The sequence below is a fragment of the Alligator mississippiensis genome, chromosome 1 (genome assembly GCF_030867095.1).
Source record: "Alligator mississippiensis isolate rAllMis1 chromosome 1, rAllMis1, whole genome shotgun sequence".
Lineage (NCBI taxonomy): Eukaryota > Metazoa > Chordata > Crocodylia > Alligatoridae > Alligator > Alligator mississippiensis.
Genome location: NC_081824.1, coordinates 152,224,787 through 152,244,172, shown reverse-complemented (window position 1 = coordinate 152,244,172; position 19,386 = coordinate 152,224,787). Strand labels below are relative to the sequence as shown.

Below are 19,386 nucleotides of genomic sequence, written 5' to 3'. Positions count from 1 at the left end.
TACGGCTAAGTACAGACAGTCAAAAAACCTAAGGCTGAATCTATTCAATCTTGGCTGTTTATTCCAAACTGCATAGATTGAACAGATAAGCAAGTGAACAGACATTCACTTTTGATTCCAGAAATGCAGCCACATGCCTACAGTGGCTCAGGTCAGAAGCCGGGGGGGGCATTACAGCATGCCTCCTTGCTCATTTGGAGTAAACAGCTTGGGTCAAGACTAGCTCACCCACCCTGCAGGACGAGGAGGAGAGGTGGAGGGGGGAGGTTTGCAGAGAGGTGCAAAGCATCCTTGGATGCTGGGAGACTGTGAGTTAACTTTAGTTATGGAGGGGATCTGGGGCAGAAGTTCAATAAACCAATTTAACCTAAATCAGTTAAGTCTGATACTACTTCTATCCAGGTTTATCTTAAACCAGTTCTGGCCATTTTGAAAGCAGTTTATGTGTACTGACCTTCTGTTGTGTTACAGATTTTGAACCAGTTTCCTATCACTTATACCTGTTTATGTGTAACTTCTGTCCCTAGCCCATAGGACCAGGTATACTGATATGTCATTTTTATCAAAAAGAAGATAGAGGCTCCAATCCTGCTCTCATGTCTATTTATCCATGAGGTTCAGCTTTGATGTGAGCTAAGCCTAAACCAAACATTCATATATGGAGCTTGACTCAGCACATGAGGCTAGTGGTATGTCAGGCCAAAAGTTTTTTTTTTTTTTTTTTTTTTTTTTTTTTTTTTTTTTTATAGTAAATGTCATGGCAGCATCTCCCCAGGAAAAGAACCTATTCTTGCTGCAATGGTAAGCCCTTGTTACTTGTAAGTAATATTTAAACTGCCTTATGTGCTTTGGGTCATATCTATTAGGAGTAAATTATAATATAAATGAAAGCAATTTGAATAGTCTGGAGACTGGTATGACCCTGTCTCTCCTTTCCTCTTCCTATGGGAATTTGTAGTCTTTTTTAAAGTCAGGTGTTGTGTAGCTGTGGTGTGGAAGAGGGACTTGGAGTGGATGCTGCTACGGATCCTCTTGGACATATGGCTACCTGCAAACACAACGAGCTGGGCATGATGCTTTTGTCCCCAGATTCTAATCTGTCCCATTTCTTATAGATGTTCCTATGGGTAATGCAACAGTAGTCCAAGATGACCAGAGACAGGTGAAAATAACTGATCCAGTGGGACAACTTCAAAGCAGAATTAGTTGACTTTGGTTATGATAACCCACTTGCATGAAACCACAAGCCATGTACAACAGAGGCCTAATTAGCTCTGGAAGACAGTGGTATTCAGATCTCATCTCAATTAATTGATTTGATCCATTAGGCCCGATCCTTATACACATTAGATTGACAAGAATCTGAAGGCAAGCATCTGACCTAAGTTTGGAGTTACTCCAGATTTGCACAAGTCTAAACTAGATCAGAATCTGGCCCACTACGTATTTTCAAAGTGATGTTTTTCAGTATGCTTATATGGACTTAAATAGCAAAGTAATTATAGTGTGAAGAGAGTGTAACAAATGTATATTCATTTAAAACTAATGTACAGAACAAGAAGTACCAAAGTTTATACACTGAAGGTTTTTTAAAAGCAAAAATATGTTATGCTTCACTGGCTGACATTTCCTAAATATGCTGTGCCTTGATGTTGTTGTGCCTTATTTATGACTTTGTTAATGCTGTGTTCTCTGGTGGTAAGGGCTCATAGATAAGCAGTAATATAAATCAGTAGTATGCCAACAGCCAACCGCATGGCAACATTTTAATGCTATTTGGATGAGAGTGATTCATGAATACAAAATATAGAAAATCAATAACAAACTGCTTCCTAGTCATCTCATCCCAGGCTATGATCTCATCAGATCTCATAATCTCTTCATGGTCAGGCAGTTATCAGCATCTGGATGGGATATTTCTACACAAAACCCAGAAATAGGAAGTGGTATTGATGATTCAATAAGTGGCACTCTTTCTTTTGTGTTGGTATTCAGCTAATGGACTCTGGTAAATTATTGGGGAGTTACTGCTGGCCTATGTCTGATCTCAGTTGTATTAGGGTAACTCTACCGTGAATCTCTCTTCCAATTTGGAGCACTGTTTTTGGATTAAATGTAAAACTGGCACATTGATCACTTCTGGTCACTAAAGATCCTAGACCCCATTCTGATTCAACACAAGTATAAACTAACACTGGCCCTAATAAGGCCAAAGCATTTACTGTCAGAGTAAATGAGGTTGGAAACAGGTTCCCACATTGTCAGCACCAGTACTCAGGTCCTGCTCCAAATGATCCTACACTTAAGGGTTCTTCTTAGGATTTTTTTTTTGCTTTTCAAAGACAAATCTTCAAACTTTGAAGAAGTTGGTACATATGTGGCTGCAATCAACATAGGGGAAAAATTCTCATTAAAAGAAGAAAACTGTGTTTGTATGTAAACTTAGAGGAATCCCACACACATTCCTCTCACCTTCCTTTGCTACAGGTGCATACAGCGTTAGAATATTTCAGCTGTACTTTATGGGATTTGGCCCAAGCATCTTATGAACCGACAGTTTTTCCAATTTGAAAAGAAAAGCAAAGTTCCAACTTCCAACTTATAGATAAATAGACACAATATTCTGGGAAGCTCTGCTTTTTACTAGTCAGTAGCCTTTATATAAAACTGCCTGACTTCAGAATAAGACAGCTAACTACCTCTCAAGTAAAATTATGTCAGCAAAAACAAAACCCCAGGAGTTCTCATGCTAATGAAGGATAAAATATTAACAGAGTCCTCACCCCAGTCAGGGTTTGACACCAGCAAGAGGTACTTTGTCAGAGGTACTTTGCCTTCTGCCTTGAGAAATGCAAAGCTAACTAATATTTTGCAGAGGCTCTTATTTTACCTTTCATGCAGCAAGGGAACTCTGGGGCTTTTAATTTATGTTGCCTTATAAATTAACCGTATACATAAGATTGAAGGTTCCTTATCAGATCAAAAGTATAATCTTTTAAAGCAGTTTAGAAAGCAAAATGTATGAAACAAAGATGATGTATGCATAAACAATCATTAGATTGCAAATCATCACATTTGCTATTTCTGGACTGGACAATAGTTGACTTACTGCAAATCTAATTGTCTAATTGAAGTATGATCTTATTTAAAGGTAAAGAACACTCAAACAGGAGATAGGCATGCACAGTTAAGTTTGGAATTCTGCAATGGCTTATCAGAATGGTGTTTCATTTTTACCCTGAATACAGTTTCATTCAAAGCATATATGGCACTACCATTACTACTTCCCCAGTTTACAGCATATACTTCACTGTTGAGGTCAGTGAGGTTGTGTGGTGCAGTCTGGGGAAGACTTAAACCTAAAATATTTCTCAGGACAAAGAAAATGCTTCTGCCTGTTCCAACTCATCATCAAAAGCACAGCTGAAAAAAATCATTCTATTTACTGTGATGCTCCTTCAACCTGGATACACTTTGAAAGGAATAAATACTATTGAAATGAAAGTATGAGTGACACTCTTGTTATGTTCCAAAATAGGACTGCTATCTCTAGAGCAGTGGTTTTCAACTGTTTTTCATTTGCACACCCCGAAAAAATCATGAATGGAGGTGCAGACCCCTTTGACTTGTAAGTGTGGTTATTCACACACTTTTGATTGATCATAGTCCTCTTTTGGGGACCCTTAAGACCAGTGGTTCTCAACCTACTTGCCACAGTGGGCCACACTTGCAGCTCTCAATGTGTTATGTGGGCCACACCACACAGCTGAGGGGGCCCCCAGCTACCAGGCCTATGGGACCAGGGCCAGGGCCTCCAGCACCCTGGCCCCCCAGCAGCACCCAAGCCCTGGCTGCTACCCATGGGAGGTGGCAGTTGTTGCGGCTGGAGTGGAGCACAGAGCCTGGCTCCTTCCCCCTCCCCTGCAGGTGGCACAGCCGGAGTGGAGCCCGTGTGGGGGAGGGCTGACGTGGGCTGCTCACTGCAGGTCTGGGGTTTCTCACCCTGCTGCCTTCCCCCCAGGACCTTTGCAGATAGGATGTGGCACCGGTGGGTGGGAAGGGTTGGTGCCACTGCTGGGAGCCCCACGTTGACTGTATTTGCATGGCAAGCCACTCCCTGACTACTCAGCAGCAGTGGCAGTGCAGAGTTGTGCCCCTCCTGCTGCTGCCAGGCAGGCATGGGGCACCTCACCATGGTGGCATGGCTGGCGTGGGGCTCCCGGCAGCAGCACCAAGCCTCCCTGGCCCTCTCTGCTGTGGAGGTCCCTGGGGGGAGGGCAGCAGGGTGGGAAGCCCCAAGTCTGCAGTGGGCAGTCTGTATCCACCCACTCCCTGAACACAAATCTGGGGGACACATGCCCCGCCATGCCTCTGTCCTGGGAGGTGTGCACAGTAGCAGTGAGCTGCCCCCCGCCCCCACTGTTCCCAGACAAGCTTCCAATGGCTACATCCTACTCACTATCTGTACCCTGTGGCCACACATTCCTGCCCCAGCCTCGGGCCCTATGCATCACCCTGCCTGGGTAGAGCACCCAGCCCCAGCCCCAGCCCTGCCCTGCCCTGCCCTACTCTACTCCTTCCCTCCCTCACCATGGGAGCCTCAATCTGCCCCCCCCCCCCCACACACACACAATAGATTTACCTGGAGGGAGTTGCAGGAGCTGCTCTCCATGCTGCTTGGCTGCCATATGCATGTGTGCGCATGCACGTGGCACCCCCTGCCTCTGATTACCCTTCACCTGCTTCCCCCTGACCCAAACAGCTCCTTGCAGCTGGAACTCTGCCAACCTGCCATTTCCTGTATTTTTCTCCCTGGCTTAAACCACAGGTGGCAATCTTTACTTGTTTTTTTTTAACAGGATATCACATAGATTCATAAATGCTAGGGTTGGAAGGGGCTTCAACAGATCATCAAGTCTGACCCCCTGCCTAGGCAGGAAAGAATGCTGGGGTCAGATGACCTCAGCCAGATGCCTATCCAGCCTTCTCTTATAGACCCCCAAGGTCTAGCCTAAATCTGCTTTGTCAGTTTATGACCATTGTTCCTTGTTACCCCAAGAGATGCCCTGGTGAACAGAGCATCTCCGATCCCTTGCTGCATCCCTCTAATGAATTTGTAGGTGGCCACAAGATCACCTCTCAGCCTTCCCTTGCGGAGGCTGAAGAGGTCCAGGTCCCTCCGTCTCTCCTCATAGGGCTTGTCCTCTAAGCCCCTAACCATACAAGTGGCCCTCCTCTGGACCCTCTAGAGCCTATCAACATCCCTCTTGAAGTACAGCGCCCAAAACTGGATGTGGTACTCCAACTTCAGTCTGACCAATAGAGGGGAAGTATCACCTCCTTGGATCTATTTGTCAAGCATCTACCGACGCATGATAAAGTGTGGTTAGCTTTGGTGATGATTTCGTCACACTGATGACTCATGTTCATCTTGGAGTCCACTATGATTCTGAGATCCCTTTCCACTTCTGTGCTGCTGAGAAGGTCATTTCCCAGCCAGTAGGTGTGCTGGATATTTTTGCGCCCTAGGTGCAGCACTCTGTACTTGTCCTTGTTGTACTGCATCCTATTGTGTACTGCCCACTTTTCTAACCTGTCCAGGTCTGCCTGCAATCATTCCCTACCTTCCAGAGTGTGCACTTCACCCCACAATTTAGTATTGTCTGCAAACTTGGACAGAGTACACTTCACACCCATATTCAAGTCACTGATGAAGATATTGAAGAGTACAGGTCCAAGGACTGAACCCTGTGGGACCCCGCTACCCACATCCTTCCAGGTTGATACTGACCCATCTACTACCACTCTGTGGGTGTGAGCGCTAAGCCAATTTCCCCCCCCCCCCGACCATGTAAACATCTATGTCACAGCCTCTTAATTTATTTATGAGGACGGGATGAGATATTGTACCAAAGGCCTTGCTAAAATTCAAGAAAACGACATCCACCTCTACTCTTGCATCTAAGCGTTTTGTGACCCTGTCATAAAATGAAACCAGATTGGTCAGACATGACCTATCTGCTACGGATCCACACTGATTGCCCTGCTTCATTATTTTTCCTGCTGGACTTCCACAAATATTATCCTTCATAATCTTTTCAAAGACCTTTCCAAGGATGGAGGTGAGACTGACTGGCCTATAATTACTCGGACCCTCCTTCCTCTTCTTCTTGAAAATAGGGACCACATTGGCCCTTTTCCAGTCCTCCAGGACCTGACTGAGTGCTACAAGTGCTCAAACAGCCATGCCAGTGGTTCTGCTTTGACACCAGCCAGTTCCTTCAGTACCCTCAGATGCAGCTCATCCAGGCCTGCTGACTTAAATACATCCGGTCCATCCAAGTGACTCTGCACCAAGTCATCGTTGACAGTTGGTAGGCTGGTGTCCCTCTGATGCCCGTCTAAGAACCCATTAGGAGACTTATCTTGACCCCTGTTCAGGAACACTGAGGCAAAAACTCGTTGAATAGATCAGCCTTGTCCCCTCTTTCTGTCACTAATTGCGCCTTCTTGTTTAGTAGGGGTCCTATGTTACCCTGCTCCTTCCTTTCAGTCCCTACATACCTAAAAAAGACATTTTGTTGTCTTTAATTTGTGTTGCCAACCTCAGCTCTGTAGTTGCTTTGGCTTTTCTAACTGCCTCCCTGCAAGTGCGGGCCAAGTAGGTATACTCCTCCTTGGTAGCTTCCCCCTGCTTCCACCGCCTGTATGCCTTCTTTAGTCATGGGCTGTAGCAGTGTGCTGACTGGGCTGTATGCATCCCACGGGCCACAGGTTAAGAACCATGGCTTTGGACATAGTCTGTGGACTCCCAGGGATCCCCAGAGCACAGGTCGAAAACCGTTGCTCTAGAGAGTATTAAAGCATGGTAAGACTATGGGACACATTAGCGATTCTTAACTATTTGATGATAAGTGGCTCTATGGATATGTACTTTAGCTGTTTATTAATTTAAAATTGTTAATACACATTACAGAAAATCATTGAAATGGTTAAAAATAAATCATATACACTTGTAGTTAAATGTAAAAGAGTGCAGTAATACTGTACTCTCAAACCTCCAAATTTTGCCCCTAAATTTTGGCACCTTATCATCAGGCTCTGCTGACCTGAAATGATTCAGATCTATCAGAAGCTCTCTAACCAATTATTTTGTTCTCTCATGCCTCAAATTGTCCCCTTTATTATCCAAATAACCCTTATGAGGTGTCTGGCTGCACCTTAATTTTTTTGTGAAGACTGAGGCACAGTAGTCATTGAGTAGCTCCGCCTCCTTTACATCTTCTGTTAAGAGTTCCCCTTAGTTAGTTAACAGTGGACCCACAGCTTCCTTGGTCTTTCTTTTCTGGCCAACATACTTACAGAACCTATTCTTGTTTGTAAACTATCTCACCAGGTACAGCTCATTCTTTATCTTTGCCTTCCCGGTTTTCTCCCTGAAAGTTTTTGCGCTTTCCTGGTATGTTTTTTGGTGACCTGTCCATTTTTCCATTGCTTGTATACTTTCCTTCTGCATTTGAGGCACTCTAGAAGTTCCTTGTGCAGCCATACTAGTTTCTTGCCATTCTTCTTGTGCTTCCATCATGTTGGGATGATTTCTTGTTGGTCTTCCAATACTGTCCCCTTTAGTAGCTCCTAGACTTTCTGAATGACTTTAGCCTTCAGTGTGTCTGTCTTCCCATGGTACCATGCCTATTAACTCTGAGTTGGTTGAAATCCACCTGTCTGAAATCTAGTGTCCTAATTTTGCTGAGCTCATGCTTTCCCTGTCTCAGAATTTGGAATTCCATCATATGGTGATTTCTTTCTCCCAAGTTGCCCATCACTTTCACATCCTCCACCAGATCATTCTTATTGGTCAGGACAAGATCCAAGACAGATGATCCCTTAGTTGTGTCCTTAACTTTCTGGAACAGAAAGTTGTTCTCCAGACAAGATAGGAACTGGCTCAACATTTTATATTTTGCTGCACTGTTCTTCCAGCTGATGTCTGGGAAATTGAAGTTTTCCATCGGTACCATTCCATTGCTTTTGGACAGATTTGTCACCTCCTTCAAGAGTGCCTCATCCACTCTTTCTTCCTGATTTGGTGCCCAGTAATACATCCCCACATTATATTGATGCTGCATCTTTCAGCTTTCATCTTCACACAAATGCATGTCTTCTTGCTCCTGAATCAGGGAACAGGTGTATGTGTTTTTGACATACAAGGCAATGCCACCACCTTTTCTCTCAAACTTGTCCTTTCAAAACAGAGTATAATCCTCACTGTTGATATTCCAGTCATAAAAGCTGTCCCATCAGGTCTACGTGATACCAGTCAGGTCATGGTTCTTTTCACAAGATGCAGTTTCTAGTTCATTTTGTTTATTCTCTACACTACTTGCATTTGTATATATATGTTGAATGTATTTTGCATTTTGACTTATTAGCTTCTCTTTTGCACCACTTTTTGCTGTCCTGTGGCTCTGTAGCCCTTTCCCAGAGTTGATCTGCTCCTTTTGGTTCTTTCCCCTCTGAGGAAAGACTGTTTGCTCTGTTTCTGGAGGATTTTGATCACCATCCCCCATGGAACTTAGTTTAAAGCTCTCCTTACTAGGTTGACCAGACAGTGCCCAAAGATATTCTTTCTAGTCCTCATCAGATGGATCCCATCCCTTCATATCAGTCTTCATCCCCAGAACATCTGCCCCTTGTCAAAGAATCTGAAACTTTCACGTTGACACCACCATCTCAGCCATGCATTTACTCCCAGGATATGATGGTCCCTGCCTGGGCCCTCATCTTCCACAGGGCGGATTGATCAGATCACCACTTGTGCTTCAGGCTCCTTAAACCTCATGTCAAGAGCGTCGTAGTTGCCTCTGATCTGCTCAGTATCATTCCTGACAATACTGTTGGTGCCTACTTGGACAAACAGGAAAAGGTAGTGGTTTGAAGGATGGATGAACTTTGGCAGTATTTCTGTGACCTCCTAAATTCAGGATCTAGGCATACAGAACACCTCTTGGGATCCCAAGTCTGGATGACTTGAACAACATTGTTGAAGTCATTGGGGTCCCACTGGCACAGCTCAGATACAAAATTGCTTAAGTTATTTTTCTTTGCCCTCATGTTTGCTTTAAAATTTCCAAATGTAACTGTCCTTATAGATATGGTTGGTCATGTGACCTAGCTTAAATTTAAAATTTAGTTTAAAAATTTGCATACCCTCACTGAGTATGCAGGTTCAAAAGGTTAAGAGCCCGTTTGTGCCTACCTACTGATTTGTGCCTTAAGCATGTAAATGAAAGGGGCCAAACAGAGCCTCATTTTTGTGTCACTGGTTAGAGCTTTGGCCAGATCACCTTTCCTCCTCAATTTTTTTAGAAGGCACACAGAGGCTGCAGGAGACAGTTGTATGGTGGTTATCAAGAAGTTGGTGCTCACTGTGACCAGGCCCAAGGCCAGCCCTGGGGTGGCCAGCCACTGGTTTTCTTTTCTTAAAGGGGGTGAGCCTGGTAGAGCCCAGGGAAACTTGTTCGCTGAAGAAATCTTACTTGTCAGACCATCAATTTTGAGTGTCTATCGAGACCTCAGCAGCACTCCCCAAAATAGCAGTGGACAGCTGTAAGCTGTCTTCAGTGCTCTCCAAAGCATCAGTGGGCACCTCTGAGAGGCAGCAATCCCATGTGGTGAGAGGCAATGATCCCAAGAGGCTGTAAATGAAACTAAGAGACCCAAGGAGTTTGTCGGTTAGTATGTTGTTTGGCATTTAGGTTGTTGTTTGGTATTCTGGGATATTAGATAACTGGGGTACTTAACAGTTGAGGTTGGAGGTTGACAAGGTTTAGTTATTTTCATTTATCTTTAATAAACTACTATATTCTTCTTGTTACAAAATTGCTTGTGAGAGTGGGAGGGTTGTTCTTTTAGGACCCCCAAGATTTTTCTCAGGTTTCTGGATGGGGGTTCCAATCAACACCCCCCAAAATAGCCCAGCCCTTATACTGGACCCGGCCAGGCAGAAAGGTTACACAAGTATAAGGTAGGTCTCTGACCTTGGCATCTCATGTCTGCAGGGACCAGTTAGATTCCTAATTCTTATGAAAAATATCAAAGTAATGTTAAGACTAATATGTGTACCTTTCTAACACAAACTTACAGGAGGTTATTTATATAAAGTAATACTGAACTCCAGCATAGCAACAAACTACACAAAGCACCACTGGGATAGTGGAGAGAATACTTATGCAACATGGGGCATTTTACTCTTAGAATTTAGACAGTTTACCAGGCAAGTTTTTGCTAATGTTGGAAGAAAAGTGAAAGATTCAGTCCTGAGGCTGGAGGAGCAATCCAGATGAGGTCAAGTTTTACAGACTGCTACAATATCCTTAAACCCAAGATGAAGCTAATGGGAGCTAGGCAATAAAAACTCAGATGATATGCCGCACACTGAGGGGTTTGGCCATGAAGAAGGTCCATTATTGCTCAAATTCTGTTCTCCTTTATACTTGTGCTATCTCATTGAAATAAATGGGATCAAGCAAATATAGTTGGGATAAGAATTTAGTCCTAGATGTCTAGGGATGTGCCAAGTCAATATAATATAACTGGTTAGTTTTGGAAGAAGTTGCTCTGCCATCTCACTGTGGCCAAGAGATTACAATAAAATTAGCTGCAAAGATTATTGGGTAGTTTCACTGAACTAAGTTAACTCAATAAGTGTTGTAACAACAAGTTAAGATGGGAAATGCCTATAAGGTTACAAATTAAGGTGCAGACTTCAATGACATGCCTTGTAATATCAGCATTGGAAATAATCCTGCAATTCTGATTGTCAGTACAAACTCAAATAAAGAATAATAATACTAAAAAAGAACGAAAACCTCACTTGCATGCCTTAAGTAATGAATTCTTAACAGTGTTGAAGAGGAAAATAGGCAAGACTGATTTAAGAAGCTGACCTGAATAAAATGTCTGCGTAGTGGATGTTCAAGTGTCACAAAAGCACGATCAAAAATGTCAAGTTTACTTACCTGTACCTTTGCTTTGGAGATTGCTTCTCAGCTGACTTAAAAACATGTCCAATATAATACAAAGGAAAGAATAAAAAGTTCCAGTTTGTTGCAAACCATGTCAGAGTAAAGGGTGCGTCAAATTTCTGAAAGGTCAGTTTTGCCAGCTGCGTTGAACCTGACCAGGAAGAGCAGACCCCCAGGACCATTGCCACTCCCCAGAAAAATTTCTTCAGTTGGGTCACAGAGCATTTCCAACAGCAGCGATTCACTCTTCCACTGCCTTCCACCCCAGTTTGCACTTGTGCTTCTGCTGGGGCTGGAGATTCCCGGGAGCGCTCATCCCCTGAAAAGAAAATGCAAGGATTATTAAAGAATTGTATGCAGCGTTTCACATTCCTAGAGCCACATCCTGATCCCTTTTTAAGTCCAGGGGCAAGTTCTGTCATCAACATCAATGAAATACAGATCTTGCCACAAAAGACAGCTCATCTTAAATCAGGCTAAAGCAACTGGTGCATTTATGTCATTTACATAAAAATTACCACCTTTATGATTAGGAGCAACAGGGGAAAATGGAAAGTGAAATGGCAGGTTTGGCTGTCATTACATGACAAGATATATGAATGTACTGCTGCTAATACTGCTACTATATGTAAATTAATGAATGCTGTGCTGTTTAGTTTAATAACAATGGAAATAATAGGAACATACAATCATACTGTCTTGAAAGATTTAGAGTGGCATATATTTTTCAGCATGGTGTTTCTTTTGAAAGAATTGGGGCAGTTTGTTTAATTGTACAGCTGTACGGGTGATACTGTGGAATAAGTGTATTGTACTTGTGTGGTGATTGCAGCTGAAGTATCACTGCAATCCCGTAATCCTTGGTTAACAAATACTTTTTAGAGGTTGTTATCAAGCTGGTGAAACTTAGAGCAACTCAGAGGGTTCTAGGCCTAGGCACTTTCACCTGGCCATGAAAATTTGAATCCTGAACCAAACAGGGCTCAGCCATGCCTGAGGATCAAGCACAATATTTTCAACCTGATACCGGTGCAACTGAGATGAGAATTTCACTTGGAGAAACCAGTTTTCAAACACCAATGCCTTAAGAATAGCATGCAAACTCACTGGCCATATCAGCAGGCAGGTTTTTAAACTGTGTAGATGGTCATGCAAATATGCTTATTTAAATAATCAAACATGGGTATGCAGTATGCAATTTAAGTGGCTAAATTTGCAGAATTGATTTCTATTTTTATTTTTTGGCTTGAATTAAGCTGCATGACAGCCAGCCTATTTTCCTCCAGTTTCAGTTTCTACTAAACCAAGAAATGGTCTCATATGATACCACATGCTTTCAACTCCCAAGTGCTTAAGGTCTTCAAGTCATTTCAGGAAGAGCTCAGCCTCTTGAAAAAATGAGACCATTGTCTGCAATGTATCTTAAGTAAATCTTACTTTGGCTCTGTTTAAGATATGAGAAACTGTTTTGAAAGCTTTGGGCATCAGTTTCATTCACATACAGACATAAAAAAATGTGATAGCTGAGGGTAAAGAGCAAGGATATTTCAGTCTCTAGATAGTTCAATGAATGAGACAACCACTGTATTTACTGAAATCTAAGTCAACCCTGGACTTACGATGACCCCCCAATAATTAGATTCTATATATGAAAAAATTATAAATTTATTATCATTTTCCAGGTGTAAAATCTAATTATTGGAGGGCTGTTGTAAATTCACCCCCTGCACTGCTACATCAAAGAAAATAGTGGCTGGAGGGGTCAGGTGGCCCCCTTGCCCTCTGTTCTTCCCACTTTTCCCTCCTACAGCCTTCCTGCCCCCCTCCCCCCACAACCCCTGCACCCCATAGCCTCTGTCCCTTCTTCACCACTCCCCACAACCTCTGCCACCTTACTGTCAGATGTTGCTTGGGCTCTGCTCCCTCCAAGAGCATAGCCTGTGGAAACTCAACCCTTGCTGGGCCATGCACCAGTGCCAGTACAGTTGACTGGCTGGGCAGGGGACAAAACTTCCTTGTGCTCCATGCCTGAACTCAGCTACACCTGACACTAAAGGGGAAGGTGGGGGCCAGAAGCCATAGAGGGCAAGTGGAATGATGGGAGAAGGGATCAGGTGGCTGCTGTGTGTCTGAGTCTGGCCCCAACCTGGGCTCAGGGCCAGTCAGAGCCACAGAAGCCACCTGCTCCCCCCTCTCCTTTGTATGTGAATATAAGATGAGGTTTTTGCCCCTCATGCTGATTTGGGGGGGAGACCTCATTTTAGATTTGAGTAAATACAGTATCCATCTTTTTACTTCATCACTGAATGTGTAGTTTCTGTGCCTTATTTTCTGTTCAGCATGCAAATCTGGAGTACTAATGTCCTTTAGAGCTTTCCTATGGTCCTCATCATTGCAGCACCAAATGCTTTGTGAAACCGTAGTGAATTTTATGCCTTCATTCATATTCCTCTAAATACTTAGGTGAAATAAGCATTTCAGACACTATCTGCATGGTTCTATAGGCTTTGTCCTGCACACCAGACCAGTTTTGTCCTTGCCTAGCTAGCAATACTTTCATATTATGTTGGCTTCACTGTCTCTGGGAAGTGGTTTCCCAATACTTTGAACTGCAGTAAAATTATTTTGCCAGGTAGATGTGTATGAGGTAAGGTTCTTGCTTTGTTTTTCCTGTAATTCTGTGTACACGCTTAGGAGCACATCAAAGATATCTAGACATCCAACTCCCATTGAAATCAACAGGGTTCAGGTACTTTAATTTCTTTGATAATTTAAGCTTCATGACTAGACCTACAAAAGTGATTCAGATGCTGGAACAACAACTCCTAACTTTCTCATGCTGTAGATGGCTAGTGGAAATCACAGTATCTAACTTGGTGCCCAGACTCCCAGCAGCTAATATGTTTCTGCCTCTTTCCCAAGTTGGTGCCTGGGTCAACTGCTCTGGCTACCCTACCCTAGTTATGCTTTTGCCAAAAAGTCTCCTGGAATTAAGCATTTCAGCTTTTTTTTTTAGAAGATGGATAGGAGATGGTGGTGTCCTCTTCCACCCTTTTACCCAATACTTAGTAGTTAGACTATTCACCTATAGTGGTGGTGCTCGATCTTTTTTGCCCAATGGGGGGACAGACAGTGCCCAGTCCACCCACAGCCAAGATCCAGCTAGTGGTCCCAATCCAGCACACATGGCAGGGCCCCATCTGGTTGTGTAGAAAGGGGCAGGGGGTAGCCTGGTCCTGATCCAGCTGCATGGTGGAAGGGGACCTTGATCTGGCCCTGCAGGTGGAAAGGAGTGTGCCCTGGCTCTGATCCAGTGACTCAGGGGATCAGGGAGGTAGGCCAGCCCTGTGGAGAAAAGGAGGAATGGCCCAGCCCTGATCTGGCCATGCTGGGGGAGGGGGCATGGCTCAGTTCTGATCTGCCATGTGAGGCTTTGGAATTTGGTGGTGTGGCAGGCCAGTAGGGGGCACTCCTATGCTGAAGCACTCACCTCACTGCACCCAGCCAAAAATCAAGCCTGGAATGCCTCCCCTGGGGCACCTATGTCAAGCTGGCCCCCTTCCTGGAGCATATTGTAAGCCTGGGGTAACCGCTGCCACCACCCGGGGTCCGGTCTTTGTTTGGACCCTGTGCCCTCCATGGTACACAGGCCTTGTAGACCTTGAGGGTGCTTGACCCACTGTGAAATCTTGGGGTGCTTCCTTTAACCTAAAGCACAGAAAGTAGCCTCCCTTAGTCATCCCAGCAAAGGGAGCATAAAGGCATATCCAAACCCATTCAAGCATGTACCACAAAGCTTGCTATAATGGATAGTTTTATTGGGTAGAGAGGGTAGGCTTGGGAGGGGTACAAGTCAGAGAAATATCAAAAGAATAACCCTGAGCAAACAGAACTGGCCTGATAGCCAATTAATACACTTGTAAATTACTGTAAGCTACCTTTTTAGTTAAGTTTCTGGTAATTTACTTACTTTAGCATCCTGGAAGAGATAGGGAGAGTTGCAGAGATTCAAGTTGCTGTGTAAAAAACCCAACATGTCTCCCTGCTCTTCCTGGAGAGCCTCTATCTTAAATAGCCCTCTTGACCTCAACTTCTAGACCCAATCAAGGGCAGGTGTTGTGTGATGCTGACCAACCAATTTGAAAAGCATCACATCTTGACTTAGACTGAGGTTCCTGCCCCCATGTCATGAGGTCAGAGCTTAAAACAATAGAGGCTAGGTCTACACCCTCTTACCTGACCCAGGTCATGTACACCGTAACCTGGGGCAACCAGATTAACAGACAGGTGAGGAGACCAAGACAAAGAAAAGGGAAAAAGCAACAACCTCCCCGCCCCCCCCCCCCCCCAAAAAAAAAAAAAAAGCAGGAGTCTGGAACAGGATTCTTCCACAGGTGGTGGGGAAGGGATGGCAGTATTAATTGCCAGTGCTCCCCTGCTGTCAAATTTACTGACCTATAGGGAGTCCCATAGGGTGGAAGCCATGGCTCGAGCACTCCTGACCTAAAGCACAGAAGAGCAGAGCTTAATTCCCCCCTCTGCCTGAGGAATTTAAACTCCACTCCCTTCAAATGAAGCACCTTTTCCACCAGATTACCATATATTCTGAGGTAGGGAGATTCTCTCAATGCCTCCTGCTGAAGCTGTGCCATTTTGCATAAATAATAAGTATTTACTTGCAAGAATACATGATTCCCTAGCCTAGTGGTGAGGGCACTCCCTAATTTTGGGAATCCTGTGTTCCAGCAGTCCCTGCTTCACTGAATACTAAATGTAAAATAAAGCAGCAGCTGCTGTGACCAGGATAGCCATCAGAGGCTGAACTGTGGGCTGTGGGTTGACTTCTCAGCCTGTTAATTTATGCATGTATTCTTGAGCTAACAGTCCATATAGATACCTCATATGGAAATATAACTGTCTTTTAGATGCATCCTTCTGGAAATTACAGTCTGCAAAAAAGGGCAAATTTTAGATAGATTCCATATAATTTTTAGGCAAAATGATCTGTCAACACACACCTAGCCCTATGTGTTAAATACCCCACAAATTCAGTGAAAGACAATACTGTATGTATCACTTTACATGGAAAATAATTGCACAGATCAGGGACTGAATTTCTAATGATGCTCATTATTTGGATCATCTCATTTGCATGCTAGGTAGAGTAAAATGTATTCCAGTCAAGATGAGATATATGCTGCTGGACCAAAAGAGCCCTGCGCCTCTTACCACACCTTACTGCAGGAGAGTGCTAAATTGTGATTTATTTTAATTATCTGTAAGCAAAACTGTACCACTCACATTTAGATCACATTTACTCACTGAAAACGAGAATATGCCACACTGGCACAGGCATCTTTAGTGGGAACTGAACTTCCCTTGATAGACAGATATCTTTCTGGAGCTGCTGTGGCATAGGCATAGGGGACCATATAGACCAACACTCTCTTTTAAAGTGTACAGAAATCTATTGTTGGTCTTCCAGAAGACTAGCTGGCATGAATCTCTGAGCTGGCACTAGGAGAGAAGAATCTCCCAGCACCGGCTCTGCAACTGTGGAGCTGGTGCTGGGAAAGAAAGATCTCCCAGCATTGGCCCCATGACCATGGAGCTGGCATTAGGAGATAAGGATCTCCTATCCCCAGCTCCACAATCACGGAGTAGAGGCTGGGAGATAAGGATCTGCCAGCCCGGGCCTCACAATCATGAAGCAGGGGCTGTGAGCTCCCTGCTGCTGGGGCAAGGGAACATTGTCCCCACCTGGGCTCCAGTGGTGGAGTCCACCCTGGCAGCAGGCAGGTCCCGGGGGCAAAGAGAATTGTTTCAGTCCTCTCCAGGATACAGCTCTCTCCTGGCCCCATGCTTCTTGCCAGCCCCTGGGCTAGCACTGAGGGGGAACCTAGAGCTCTCCCTGGCTGCTGCAGGACTCCAGTGCAGGATTGCAGGGAACAGGAGCAATCTGCTGGTAGTAGCAGCAAATCTGCTCCCTCAACCCTGCATGTGTAGATGCATGCCCAGTGTTCAGCCCCTGATGGCTATCCTGGTCACAGCAGCTGCTGGATTATTTTATATTTAGTATTCAGTGAAGCAGGGACTGGAACACAGGATTCCCAAAATTAGGGAGTGCTCTCACCATGTCCCAAAAATGGACAGGAACATACTTCCACAAGTACAGGAGACATATATAGTTTGTGCTTACTAAATATACTAAACATTTAGTATAATATAAATATAATATACTAAATATCATAACTATACATTATATTTCCAGGATTTTTTGTAGGAGGGGACTAAAGGCTAGATCTGCAAAAGGGCTTAAATATCTAATTGTCCAAATTTATATCCTCAGGACCAAATTTAGATCCTCAGAAATTTAGATCCAACTCAGCTGCTGCCTAGCTTTAGAAGTTTGTAAAATCCATAAAGTCCTAAATTTTCAACAGTGAAGCTCCCTAGATGCTAAAAGGGCTGCTTCCAGGCATACCCAGAAATGTCTCAGTCCAGGTAGTCTATTTCAAGTTCCTATTTTATGCCTCATCCCCATTGGGATCTAAAAATAGCTGTTCCTTCTTCTCCTACATTTCAGTAGTGTATTATACAGGCATCCCGCATCTTATGCGGGGGTTATGTTCTAAAGGCAGCACATAAAGGCGATAATTGCATATAGTGAAATCGCATATTACCATGCCAGCAGTGACTGCCTCTGCCTCCAAAACCTCCCGCCGCCGCTGCGGAGCTGTGCTTAGAGCTGTGTGGCCAGCGGCAGCGGCGCATGGTGGTGGTGGGGATGGCTGCGTGCCGCCCGGCCACCACCACGCCCGGCGGCCGGCCACACAGCTCCGGTCACGGCTCCATGGCGGCGGCAGGAGGTTTTGGAGGCAGAGGCAGTCACCGCTGGCAGCGTGGTGGTGACCGGGCCTCCAGGTAGGTGGCAGCGCTGCGTGCAGACTCAATCCCTGCCCCCCTCCCCACCCGCGTGTAGTTGAATTCGTGCAAGTTAAATGTGCGTAAGATGCGGGATGCCTGTATTTATATTAAGTATTCACTAGGACAAGGAGTAGGACCAAAGCTTTCCTTCATTCAAGTGAATGACCTAGTCAGTGGCTATAGAGTTAGCCTGTCTTGCACAATGAATATTTAATTGTCCCGTTTCAACAGGAGAGATGAAGAGTGCTCCACCCCTCCCAAGATCCTAACACCAAAGAGCTCAGTTGTTAAGGCACTCTTTTAAGAAGTTGAAGATGTAGGTTCAGATTTCCTCAAGCCAAAGACGTGTGAGTCCCCTACGTCCCTCTATCTTGGCAGAGTGATCCAATCACTACATTTCTGGTGTCAGCCTGCCCCCCTCTCCCCCTACCTCCATCCCCATATTTTGAGAGGACTGACTTCTTGGATTTTGAGAGCAGGGACTTGGGTACCTATGTCCAAGTAAAGATTCTGGACAGTGAATCCGAAATGGAGGGAGGCACATCCTTGCAGCCCAAAGTAAGACATTCCAATCTCAGGAAGGGTTAAAACACACCTGTCTGCTCAGTGCTCAGAATTGGGTACCTAAGGCAGATTTGCTTGCTGGTTTTTTGGAGATCCTATACTGAAGTGCCTAATTCTCCCTGCACACTATCAAGGGAACCTAGACACTTAACTTGGATATGGTAAATTCTAGTAGACAGACAGCTAGGCACCTAATAGGTGCTGCAAAGATCATCAGTGTAACATCTAAATGTCTTGTGAATGTAGCCCAATGTTTCTTACCAATATTTCTGTGTCACAGAAAACACTGAAGAGATAACAGAAGTAACAGAAATAACACATTTCATTAGGGAAATACTAATTGACCTATTCTAATGAAAAAATAGCAAAATATTGTTTACTATTTCACTATTGACACTGATTTCTAAAGGGAAAATATAAGGTGCAAACAAATTTAAATGAGAAAAACTTGCTAAATTTGCATTGTTTCCCATTCTGTCTTTATATATTCCTTCTTTATCTATCACATATTGGAAGACATTTATCCTGGAAATACATATTCTCATTTGTGAGAGTGGGGAGTATTGATAACTTACTAGATTCCAGCTAAAACATTTGGGCAATCATGTTAAAAAGGGACTGTTTAATTTATTCCCAGGCATTCCCAGATGCATGCTTTAAAATTATTTTAAAACCACTGCTCTGAAGTAGGCATAATTAAAGGCACTATCTTTTGGCTGTAAATTTGGGGATCTTCTTTTTTCTGATACTGTCCTTTTTTCTTTTAATCATAAAGTAAGATAAAAGTCCTGAATTAATAAAAAGGTATTGGTTTCTTGCTCATCATAATATGATCACTTCTATTTTGAAAGGTGATGTAGTTATGAAT

At 44.0% G+C, this 19,386-nt stretch overlaps 1 protein-coding gene and 1 long non-coding RNA gene across 4 annotated transcripts in view; one reads left to right on the top strand and one right to left on the bottom strand.

The window, feature by feature from the left end:
- Window positions 1-19,386, bottom strand: part of SLC35F3 (solute carrier family 35 member F3) — a 346,640-nt gene that overhangs the window by 83,470 nt on the left and 243,784 nt on the right. For all 3 annotated transcript variants that reach the window (XM_019479847.2, XM_006257916.3, XM_019479846.2), the window contains one exon: window positions 11,022-11,346. In XM_019479847.2, the coding sequence (XP_019335392.1) occupies window positions 11,022-11,346 (325 nt within the window). The remainder of the gene's footprint in view (window positions 1-11,021; window positions 11,347-19,386) is intronic.
- The window catches only part of LOC109281233 (uncharacterized), a 133,699-nt gene that overhangs the window by 108,793 nt on the left and 5,520 nt on the right, over window positions 1-19,386 (top strand). The window lies entirely within an intron of this gene.